Here is a 13006-nt window from a genome sequence, read left to right on the forward strand (position 1 = left end):
GTCTTTTTGGGGGGTCTCGGGATGAGCATTGCCATCTTTGCCCCCCACCTGTGGTAGCCTTACTTATTGCCCCTTCTCTACCAGCTTCACTATTACTAGCAGTCTGTGTAAGCTTAGGCTTTGCCTGGTTTTCTGCTGTAGGGGGACTGTTTACCTGGGCCTCAGCCCCTGAGCAGTTCATTAAACCAAGAGCTACCTTCTGAGCGTCTTTATCTTTATCCTCATCTTCATAGTCCTTTGCGGCAAGTTTATTACTGGCTACACCTTCATTCCCTCCTGCAGCTTTGGGCTCTGCCGTGATCGTAGGTCCAGAAGACAGTTTAACCGCTCTGAGCAGCTCTGCTACTGTGGACCGGGCAGGTGCTGCTGGGGCACTGCCCCGCCCTTCCCCTTCCTCTTCGAGGTGTTCTCAATCCGGGTCGCTGTCTGCAATTGGCGTCTAGGCTGACGCGAAGCAGTCTCTCCGAGCTGTTCGCCAATGGGGCTGCATCCACGGTACTGGTCTCTCTGGTGATAGGAGCCATGCTCGCCCTTTCTCTCGCTCTACCGGGAGCAGTCTTCAGTTTCATTGCTGTGGGTGAATGGAGCCCGGAGTGGCAGCAATCGAAGTGACCCAAGGCGTGGCAGGGTCTCCTGCAGGCAAGTAACAACTCCTGCTGTCCTCCCTTGCTGAGCATCATCTGTAGGCTAATTAATATGTCAGGCAACATCTTTTATCGGTGCTGGGGGTTGTCAGGATCTCAGATGGTCATAGTGCTGCAAGCGATCGCCTTAGCTGACCGCCATCTTGCTTCCCTCAACAAACAAGATATTAGATTTCTTGCAAGCCTCACACAATAATTCTTCTATTACTGAGTAGTGATGAGCATTGCTGCCAAGTCAGTTTGAACTCCTGCTCCAGCAAGTCACTACCTGACTGCTATTGCCACTGCCCTGATGACCCATGGAGTTAAGGGGGTTTAGGCCGTCCTAGAGAAGCCTGCTTGCCTCCTTGTTCCTTCTTCCCTCTTGCTGGAAAGTGTGCAAATAGTTTCAAATACATCAATTGATGCACTTCTTATTTGTATCCAGTTTCTCATATTCCTTTTGTCCTTTCACCTAACCTGGAGTCTTGCCATGGGCTTTAAGCTATAGAACCAAACAACTCAATTTCAGTTTTAGTACCACGTGATGTTCTTTAGAGTACTTTTTTCTGTATGGGCTGTATTGTTTCTTTTCCTCTATTGAATGGCTCTTCAGTCCTATATTTTCCTCTATGGGCTTGTTCTACAGTTTGTTTTGCTTTGCTTTAAGGCGTGGTTCTTTGGGGTGCCTTAGTGTTAAGTCTGGCTAGAAACGGCTTTCACTGTCTGGTAAGATCTAATGTCTTTGGAACACACAACACAAAACACACAACATGTAATATACAGAATGGGGCTTTAAGTCAACATTTTTCAGTCATTTTGGTTATTCTGCTTCAGGAACTGGATCGATGGGTTGATTGGTTGTGTATCACATCTTGGATCAGCCTAAGGCATTTGCAAATGTGTACATTTTCTGTGGTTCTTTCTAGCTTAAATTGGTTCTGCAGTACAAGTAGTCATCGTATGAGTATTTTAATGTTTTCTCTGAGCAAACATTTGTTTTGTAGTACTTTCTGTGTATGCTGCTTTTGGTGCTGGCAGCATGTATTTGGAGGTGAAACAGTATTGTTATTGATCTTTGAAGCTGACGACTTCAAATCTTCAAGTGCAAGGCATAGGATAAAGTTATACTGTTTCTCATTGAACAGGCGTGCAGTGCTCTCACTGGATTAAATGGGAAATCCCCTCTTCTAAAATGACCACCATGAGAATGTTATGATTTCAGAAATCTTAGTCGAGGATATATGCTTTCTAATAGAGTGAGCTCTGTTTCTTTTTTTTACATTCATATAACTTATTGGTCAGTGGCGGCTTCTCCGCTAAGGAGGAGGAGCGTCGCCACACTGTTTTCAGCAGTTTAAGAAAAAATAAAATGATAATAACCAATTATTACCATTTTATTTTTTCCTTTTTCGAGAATGGCAGCTAAGCTTTGCGAGGAAGGCGGGGTAGGGCAGACGGAGCAGCCGAGGAGTGGTTTGCTCCCACTCCTAAGGCAACATGACTGTTTGGCTGGGTTCTGTCAGGCCACCCAAAACAGTCATACAAATTTTCCCTTTTCTCCACCCATGCTGCATTGCAACCTGGATGGAGAACATGCCCAGGCCCCCATGCCCAACCTGAGCATCGAGCCACGGCACTCAGACAATCACAACACTGCATTGCGGCGTTGTGATTGGCTCAGGGGAGCCTGGGTGCTTCCAGGCTGCTTTCTGTTCCTGCTGGCGGGAGGAGGAGAGATGTGACCAGGAGGAGGAGCATCAAAGAGGACGCGGCAAGCAGGTAAGTTTCATAATTTTTTTTATTTCTCCACCCCTCCACCACCAATCAGTGCCAACCGCCTCTGCTACTGGTGTGCCTCTCACTCCTGGGCCAGCCTCTCCTTTCCTCCAGAGCAGTCAGTGATTTCTTTGCTGCTCACCTAGTTGCTAATTAATATGCATAGGATCAGTCATCTGTTTCAGCTGTAGCTGGGTTACCCCGCTCCTACGTCACTCCTTAGCCTGCCTGCAACTTTATTCTGAGCGCCTGAAGTCTTCTCTGCTACTTGCGGGGCTGCTTATTTAAAATGCAGAACACCCAGCATTTCTTGCAGCAGCTGTTCAATTCTTGGGTCAGTCTCTCCATGAGACTACCTGTTGGTTTACTCATTTAAAATGTAGATCACATGGCATCGCTTGCACCTACCATCAGGGTGGTCAGTTTCTGCCTCACTACGTGGGCAGCTTCGTCCCAGAACCAGACCCCCCTCCATTCAGAGCACCTGTTGTCTTCTCCGCTGTTTCTTGGGCAGTTCATTTTACATATATAGTTCTCAGTGTTTCTTGAGTCTGCTGCCTGAACAATCAGTTCCCACCTTGCTACTGGGCAAGCCTCCATCTGGTCTGTCTTCTACTTCAGTGGCGGCTGGTGACATTTGAAAGTGGTGAGGGTGTAAAACTTGGATATGATTTTTATGTAGCGACCTAGCTTGATGGACAAACAAGGGGTTTGGAGATCCACCATCCCAAGATTGTTTTTTTTTAAGAACGACAAATGGTGCATTTCAAAGAAAATTTTAATAAAGAATTTAGTGAGAAAGCACGAAGGTTTATACAGCAATTGTGAATGTGTAGTCTAGAAATATTAAAACACATTAAAGACTTCCCCATATCTTACTGCATTGATATGTACAACAGTTACTGTAGTGTGTGCTTGCCCAGTGTCTTGCACTGCATGCGGCTTTGACTTAGGAAGTAAATGCTCTAACCAGGCTTGGGGAAGCACCCACAGCTACTGGCTGCAGTCAGTCATATAGACATATGTGCAAACAAGGCTATAAGTGGGATGAAACAGTGTGGGTCTCCTAATAGGGGCGAGGCTTACGCATGTAAACTACATTTCTTTGATTCAAATTGTGTGCCACCCGACTGGTATTTTGGTTTCTCACTGAGCCTTCTGTTATTGCATCCAGATAAATAAAACAACAACTGAGATGCACTTAAAACCTGCCAGGACTATTTGCTTTGTCAATGGTTGTTAGCTGTTTAAGTCAAATGAGTAACAACAATGACTTTGTTGTAAATAATTGATGTTATAAGATTTTCTAATCTAAAAATATGCAACTTCAAATTAAATAATATTGAGACCTGTGGAAGGAGTATTGGGCTTCGGTTATGTGCACTTTCTGTTAGACATGTATGTCTTTTTCTCTTCAAATCTCGTCCATCTGCATATCTTAAACCTCTTTTCTTTCCTCTCTCTGTCTACTGAATGCACTTCCTCCCATCTCCTTTACTTCACAGCCCCCAAACAAACACTACATTCCCTCACGTGCAAGCGTTTTATTTTATTTTATGTCCGCCTTGTCAATATTTTTATATTTGTGTATCCCCTTCACACACATTTACACAGAATTTTAATTGCAACTGGAATACGTGACCATTTCTCAGTGTGCTCTGCAGAGAGGCCAACCCATTGACAGGCACTGTGAAAAACTCGCAGTGCCTCCAGTCTCAACACCAGAGCTCTCAATCACAGAAAAGATGTGGGAATTTCAGAGCCCTAAAGCGGAGACTGCCGCTTCTCGCCTTCCATTCAGAGTGCCAGATGACTTCTCGGCAGCCTGCTGGGCACCTCACCCAGCATGCAGAGTGCTAAAATCCTTTGCAGCAGCCGCTGTGATGCTCTGTTCCCACTGGCATGCTGCTACCCTGCACAGTGCTTTACTGCAGCAGGCATTGATTGGAAGGCAACTGGAGCAGCAGAGCTTGAGTGATGCACACTTTCACACTCATGACCTTGCTATCTCTTCCAGAACTCTGATGCCTCAGCCCCCCCCCCGGTCAGCTGGCAGCAAATGCTCAGATATTTAAGAAGAATGTGAAGTGTAGCACAAGTTAGGTGGCAAAAGGCATACATCTATTCTAAGCATGACAGCAATAATTCTGCAGGCAGTGCAGCACCATCTCCCACTCTGCTTCCAACGCAGGCAAGTATGATTGTACAGCTTCCAAGAGCTACAGTACCTTTTCCTGTGCAATGGTGGCTAGTGGAGCTCTCTGACTGCTATGGCACTACAGACGGTGGCACTCCCCTGAAGCTAGTGAGGAATAATGAGGCAGATCGGAACATTCACTCAGGATATTTGAGTGAAGGTGCAGATCTGATCATACATTTGGAACTATTGAGTAATGCTTCGCTTGTGAGTATTATCCCCCAAGGATTTACTGAGTGAAGGGGAAAATCTGTGTGCACTAGCAAAATTTCTGAGTGATGGTGGGAGGGAACCACAATAGCACAATCATCTATCTATTCACCCATCTGTTCATACATTCACCCATGCACACACTCACCTAGTCATGAAGCAGTTCATTCACTCAGTCTTCCATTCATGCATTGATGCATATATTGATCCATCTGTGGTCTCACCCATTCATCCTGTGATCCCTTCACCTATTGCCTCCTTCACACTTTCATTCATTCGCACAACCACAAATGTGTCAATCAATAAAGAAGCATATAGGCTTGTTCTATGGCCTACTTCCTCAAGAGTGTGTCATTTTTCTCTAAGAACAGGGTAAATGCAATGTTAGCCATCTACAGAAAACATTACAAATGCACACGGGGTCTTAGCAGAAGCATACCGAATAATATTGCATGTTTTGGTGCTTTAACTGCACAAACTGCCGTGGTATAAACATATGAATTTCAGAGAGACCTGGGCAATATGGAAAATATTTTAAAATTCCATGTCAAATGCTGGATTAATCTTCATGATAACAGCACCCAAACCACTCTGCAGAGCTTTACCATTGTCAAGGCTACTAGGATTATGTTGCATGGAAGACCTTTATGCAGCAAGGTTGTCTAAAAATGTGATAAAAATGCAAATGATGTGCCACATTCTCTGGCAGCATTTTAATCTGTTTGAGCTAGAAAACAACATTTTTGTGAAATCTGCAAAATATCTGCCAAATTATGTGGCAGTTGCAATACATCCATAATTATGTGGCAAATGCTGTAGCCACAGAATCACACAAATCCACTGACCCTCACCATTGTCCATTGGTTCATCAAAAATAAATTAATGTAAGGTTAACAAACCTTAAATATACTAATTCAAGTCATTGCCCATTGTTAGCTGCCTTTAAAGAAACAGCACTTTCATGCTGCCTGCCTAAACATGTAATATAAAAAAAATGCACAACAGTTTATATGTGTAATATGGTCCTATTTTGCCACTTCGGGGTCCTTGTGAAATTTAAACAAGTATTGGCATAGCCAATAGGTCTCGCTTTTGGGACCTTATAAGTATGTTTACTTTTGCTATAATCGCGGCAGGTAAAGCGCGGGTGCCGCGATTATAGCAAAAGTAAAGAAATAGATGTTTTTTTCTATTTCTTTACTTTTGCTATAATCACGGCACCCGCGCTTTACGTGCCGCGATTATAGCAAAAGTAAACATACTTATAAGGTCCCAAAAGCGAGACCTATTGGCTATGCCAATGCTTGTTTACTTTTGCTATAATCGCGCTGGGGAGGGGGCCTGCGAGATTCCCTTGCGGGAGCGTGCGACCATATGGCGCCACCATATGGCGCCGCGCTCTCCCCCAAGGAAATCGCCAGACGTGCACGCGTTGCAATTGCAAGCAATGCAACGCGTGCACGTTTTTGCCCCCAAAGTTGTGCCGATGGCATTAGGTCTCTCTCCTATGCAGCGCATGCGCGCTGCGTAGGCGAGACCTAAACACTCAGCCATCGGCCTTGTGGTTTAAAATGCAGTAAAATAGGTCCCTATTAAACTTTTTTTCCTTATGTAGTCTTTATTTATTGGGAAAGAATAGACATAACACAATAAAAAAAATTAACACAGATGTGGCTTTAATGATTTATTCTGAAAAAAAATTAATTACATTTCTAAGGAACCTGCAGTCATGAACATTGTTCACGCTGAATCCAAGTGTTGGAATAATTTCATCTCTCATTTTATGTAAAATACTTTTACCAAGATCACTTGATATCGAGGACATTCTGATCCTCGAAACGGCTGTTCTTATCACAAATGCTGACAAAGGGCTGCATTCCGCATCAGCAAAGCAGGCACTTATTAAACTGTGCGGAAAAGCTGTGGAACAAAATGTTCGAACACTTAACAGTTCCCCTCGTGGAAGTCCATACACAGAAACGCCAATGGTAGCGGAAGTGACATCACATCACTCACCCATTGGCCCTTTCTTCCACGGACTGATACTCCCTCAGAAGCAACGTATTTACTGCTGCGATGCTAATGGAAGGTTAATAAACAAGAGCTATGGATACTAAACATGGTTTTAAGAGACATGTTTATTTTCTGTTCTTGCTGCTGCCTTCATGGAAAATCAGGGCGAAAAAACACATGGCACTTTGTATTCCAATGGAACTAGGTTAATGAAAGTCATATATACAACACTGTTCCAAAGGGAATCAGCCAAAAACATTTAATACTTTTGCAGGGATTATCCCATCGAATGACCTTGCTGTCATAGTAACCATACTGCAGATCTTTAAACATTTTTTGCATGTATTTGTTCTGGACATTACATGAGTGGAAAGGCAATTCCAATACGTGGAAAGGTGCTACAGGTGAAGGCGCAGTAAGAGCGAAACTATGGGAACAATGTGTGAAAAAAACAACAACCATAGAGGGCGCAGAATCAAGAAATGCCTTAACATCAGGCCATCAATTACAAAGTAGAACCCACGAAAAATACATTGGGTAGGTTTCTCAAAGTCCAGCAATCTACGCAAGTATAGTGAAGACTGAGAAGTTGACGTTTTGACCCAAGGTCCTCCTCAGGACAGAATTGTAGCAACCTATAAAGAGATATAGGAATTGCCAGAATATTACAGAAAGGAGTAGTCAAGGTGAATGATACCAACATATTGCTCACCTTACTGAAAGAGGAACATGTGTCAGTACATTGTTTAGAAAAAGGAACAGGGCGACCGATGTCCTACAAATGACACACATGACCATCAAAGAAAAGAGCTTAATTAAAAAAGCAAAATAGAACAGGAGACAAACACTCAACTGGCAGAAGAATAGTCTGTACAAAATTCAAAGTGACCTCTGCATAATATGTTATGTGGAAGCCATAGTAATAAGCCACAGAAGCAACCTAAAGCTCGTGGGAAAACTTGGGAGTGGCACTGTCACCATGCAAAAGTACAACGCGCACCTCAAATAAACCTATACTGAAGAATATATATACAAAAATGATTAAAGGGGTCCTCTTTTTTAGGGTCCACGCCTATTCCAATTGATAACACTCTCTATCAGATGATTGAGAAGCTTGAAAAATTTAACAAAATACTAATTTGTACCCAGTTGCATGGTCATCTTATGATCCATCATTTACAGTCCTACACGATTCCTATGGGATTGCAGGTTAGGAATGAACTTCCAATTTCTGCTGATGAGCCCAAGTACCGCAAGGGTTTCAGTTTTATCAGCAATAATTGCTCATGTCACTGGAGGGTTCTAGCTATTGATACCGCCTTAGAACACGTGAAGGGTCTGGTAAAAGAAATAGTGGATTTAGTGAAAGAAATCCTCGCTTTCCAATCATTGATTAATGCTAAGGAAGCTTTGGCTGCACTAGAAATAAACTGTTTCCGGATTCAGAATATTTACACAAGAGAAAAAACTATATAATTAGTTAGGGACATCAGAAATGACAGCAAAAACAAGACTTACCCATATATCTTTGACGAATATTACAGCTAGAACCAGGGAAGATTTGTGAACAGAGGACACCATTACCAAAAACATTGCTTCACATTATTAGGCGTTTCTAACTCGGAGGCTTGCAACTCTGAACCCAGCACCGGTACTCCTCATTCGCCCTCTAGAAATTCTACCTCTGCACAGCCAGTTTTTTAAGAAACAAGTCCTGGAGACCAATGGCCCCCTGGACGGAAGTTTCAAAGCCCGAGAGGCAGAAGTCGTGGGTGAGGGAAAGGACGAGGCAGAGGCCAGAAATGTAAGCATTTCTGGTGCTGGGAACCTTGCGGCTTGTGATCACCGGTACACAAGGACCTAAGCGAACAGAAGATTTGCAGATACCTGGTTTGTGGGCAGGGATACTGTTATACTGCTGCTCAGTCTGGGTGTCTGTGTGAGAGAATGTGAAGAACCTTGATGAATGCACTATTTTTATTTACAACAGATACAAAGCAGAGGTGAATATATTGGCCAATAGATGTATTCTGTAGATGCCGGACAGCACAGCGACAATCCCCACCAACAGCTCCTGGAGTCAGTCACCAACTGGCTTCCATGGAATGCTGCAATAAGAAAACCCCATACCCACATTCCATTAATGACTTTCCACCCCTTAGCATACTTATACCTATAAACACAACAATGTTGCCATCTATTGTCTGTGTGAGCTGAAAATCTAATTTCTTGCAAGTGGTAACTGATGCTGACTGTTTTTGTGTACTTGTGCTGTGCAGGTGGGAGAGTTCAGAGCCCATGCCGCTGAGTGGACAGCCAACGTCTCAGCAGAATTCAAAGAAACCCGCAGGCGGCTGAGTGTGGAAATTTACGACAAGTTTCAGCGGGCCACCTCTATCAAAAGGAAGCTCTCTGCGGAACTGGGCATGAGCCCAACTCAAGAACTCACGCAGGGCAAGCGGACCCTATCAGTGAACCACCTCACGAATGAAAAGGAGATGCTCCCAGCTCTCGTCAAGAGTGATAGTATTTACCTGAATGGCCTGACTCCGCACTGTGCGAGCGAGGAGATTGCAATCATTGAAAACATGAAGTAGAGACCCTTTTTGGATCCCTGCTTCTTTGACACCAAGACTTTGACTGGCCAACTGTTTGATTTCTTTTCTCGTATAACCAGTGCTATTTCCATTATGAATATGTGCATGAGCTCAATTTAAAGAAAACCACAAAACTTGGGACATGGAGTTAGCATCGAATTGATCAGTCACTTCAAGATATATTGGGCATGAGTTGTCGATGAATACGGAATTGCACAATATTCAATGACTTCATTGTGTCGGGAGTGTCTCTCTTGCCTAACGTGCCATAGGAATAACAAAGATATGCATTACCCTTGGCAATGCTGATGATATAACTTTGAGAGATCATTCCTTAATCTTTCAGGTACTAACTGAGCCTAGAAGACGGACCTCTACTGACAGAACCATTGTTGTAAATGGAAGAAACGTCTGATGCAGCCTTTTGCCTAAGAAACGTTTTCCAGTGCCTTATAGTCTGAAGACACACTGCATAGCCATCATATGTTTTTGTATGTTTTATTTTCGCATGAGCAATGTATTATCATGTTACTTGTCCCTCTTCCTTGAAATCATCTTCAAGGATGCCTGCTTGACTTTGGCTATCAGAGCCTACACATGCAGGCCAGAATGACGAAGACAAGACGCTTCCCTGCAGTATGAATGACAATGCAGTCGCGTGAGCTGCAAAAATGACTGAAATTGTATTTATTCCTTTTTATTTGGGTTCAAATAATTTAGTACATCTTAATGCTCACGCTCCACTGCGGTAATATTTCTCAAAACATAGAGTAAACAACTCTTACAATATATAGCAGGACAGTGCTTGGAGAGATTGTAAAATGCAAATATTTATTATACTTGGAGCCTTATTTCGTAAACCCTCCTTAAGACGAGCGGTGTGGGGAATGGCTGAAGATTTTAAACCTCATTGCCTTTACCAATCAACCAGACCTGAGTGAATCATTTTCTACATGTCATGCTATCTTGCACAGTTTTCTCATTTCTCCCTCAACAGTCCAGTAAATCCCCAACCAGTAACCAACCTGCCACAAGTGACATAGAATGAGCCACCAGGTATATACAAAAGATACACTGCTACAAAGGCATTTCTATGTATGGGGTATAATCATTTAGTTGTAAAATACAACGAAACACCTTAATTTACAAGACAGAATTTTGGCCAACCATTTGCTCAAGTGTATCATATATAAGCAATCCCTTCAATACCACACATACCTGAAATGTAAAGATCTGACATCAAACTTACCTCAAAAAAACAGAACAAGCATTGCTAGTGCTAAGAGATATGACTGCCATATAGTGCAAGCACTTGACATCTGTACTGTGCAAGCACTTCTAAGCCCAAAACATGCAGGCAAAATGAACACCATCCAACAAACCTTTAGACACCTACTTTATCAAAGTTTACCAGCATGCAGGATCCCATGCACACAAATCCTCAGGCTCCCATTTTTATAAGGTTCAACAGCGATGCATATAGAACTACTAACAAATGGTTATCAATGAACATAAGCCAGAAGGCACACCTATTCATGTGCAGGAGGGCGGTACTCAGTGATGTACAAGCGTGGAACACAGGATGGTGTGCGGCAATAGGCACAGGACGATGTGCAGCAAAGGGTACACAGTGGTGTGGTTTACAGCATGCCGCACAATAAGATATGCATCTGCGAGCACACGGGTGACGTGACCTGGGAGCACTAGGCGATACGCAAGCATCTAAAAGCAAGATTGCCCATCAGGGGCGCACTGGGTGCTGCACCTGAAGGGAGGTCCTGCAGATATACAATGAGTGGAGCCCTGTGGGATATGCCTCATATAAGCCATGTGCTGTTCATCCACAGAGCACCGGAAGTCGCCAAGCTGTCGTGGAATACATCACATAAACCAAGAATAAGAGACTGATTGAAACCTCTTACCATCAGTCAATACATTGCCTGACTTAAATGATGCTATTGAAGACTCAGGGCCTGATTACGAGTTTGGCGGACGAGTTTCTCCATCACAAACTTGGCGGATATCCCGCCAGCGATATTACGAGCTCCATTATGTTCCATTGGATGTAATGGAACTTGTAACACGGCGAACTGGATATCCGTCACATGGAGCTTGCATTCCTCTCTTGAACAACCAATCCCAAAGCCAGCAAGCTCAAATAGTGCGCTGGAGTTCCTTATTCTCATCGAGGAGCCAGATGATCTAACCTAATGGTGTACGAACCATTTATAAAGCCATCTCCCACACATCCTTGCCTCTTCCACTACTGTCACAGCTGACCGTACCACTTATCATTAAGCAGAAGCCCTGCATATTACATGTATTCATAACCACTAATGAAGCACACGTTATACATGCAAAATGAATGCAATGTAATTTACAATAAGCCCATAATGTATCTCTATGTGTCGCCTATTAACCTAGACATGGTCTTGTGCACATTTGGGACCATTCAAACACTCATAGCCCTCGATCATCACACCCAAAATCGTACAAGAGGATGTGTTGAGGAAGAGGCACATAGTGGAGCACATAATTACTTATGCCATATTCTGTTTTTATCAGTATGTTCAATGAAGAAGTATGGTGCAAAAAAGACAATACGATTTTTTAAATTTAATCGCTAGAGCTGTATCTTCAGAGCAATACCATATAATTTTTTCCTGTTAGTTTTACATATGTTTTGCTGAAATAAAACGCTTTCCAAATGTAGCACTGACTAATCCATGTTTCTCAAGTGTGTAATTCATCTGATTTGGAAGCTGTTGTTGCTCATCTCTCAATGCACTCATGCCAAGACAGCATCCGCTTCGCCATTCCAATTCTGTTGCAGTACCTGCGACACATAATAATGGCGGTGCATTTTCAGAGGTAGAATACATGTGTACAGCCTACCATAAATACATGTTTGCTCTGTTAATGCTGAAATTCCAATTAGCACAGGTCTTGATTTTCTGGACCTCTATGGGACCACCAGGTGCCTACATTGTGACTATAAATAATGTCCTATGTTTATCATAGACTGTTGCTCTGATATCATGCAATGTTTTGTCTGAAATTGAGTTATGATACGCTATCAAACACACAGAGCGGTAAGCTTATGGAAATGAATAAAATATTTTGAAGAAAGTAATCTAGACTTGAATGTATTAAGCTTTCTGCTGCAAGAAAATGAGACTCGTTTTTTAATTCATATCAGGTTTTATGATTATATAATTTCCATAATTGTGCACTCATTTATTGTCTTTGGATGCATGGTGGTATATCAGTATCACTACGTTACTGGATGAAGTCAACAAATTGAGAATCAAGAACTGTCATTTTTCCACTTCATCGTGTATTGAAATTATTGAGAAAATAGAGCTATATGCATGACTGAAATAAAGAAAGGTGATATGCGTCCACAAAAGTACAGTGATGATCTTTCACTCTTAGCTTTGACACAGTGGTCATTGCAAGTGACTTTTTTTGTTATGCTAATAACATTTACACCGTTTTGTGAATCTTCATGAAACCTTCCAAAAAGGGCTCTTATTTGCCTAATTTACCAGTTTGTGCATGGAAAGTTTCGGGGTGATCCATTAAAC

General features: G+C 42.7%; 1 protein-coding gene across 2 annotated transcripts in view; it reads left to right on the forward strand.

The window, feature by feature from the left end:
• Positions 1–12746, forward strand: part of KCNK2 (potassium two pore domain channel subfamily K member 2) — a 463644-nt gene extending 450898 nt beyond the window's left edge. For both annotated transcript variants that reach the window (XM_085612921.1, XM_085612920.1), the window contains exon 7: positions 9102–12746. In XM_085612921.1, the coding sequence (XP_085469047.1) occupies positions 9102–9419 (318 nt within the window). In that variant the 3' untranslated portion in view covers positions 9420–12746. The remainder of the gene's footprint in view (positions 1–9101) is intronic.
• Positions 12747–13006: the final 260 nt, after the last annotated feature.

This window comes from Triturus cristatus, chromosome 6 (genome assembly GCF_964204655.1).
Source record: "Triturus cristatus chromosome 6, aTriCri1.1, whole genome shotgun sequence".
In the NCBI taxonomy this organism is placed as follows: domain Eukaryota; kingdom Metazoa; phylum Chordata; class Amphibia; order Caudata; family Salamandridae; genus Triturus; species Triturus cristatus.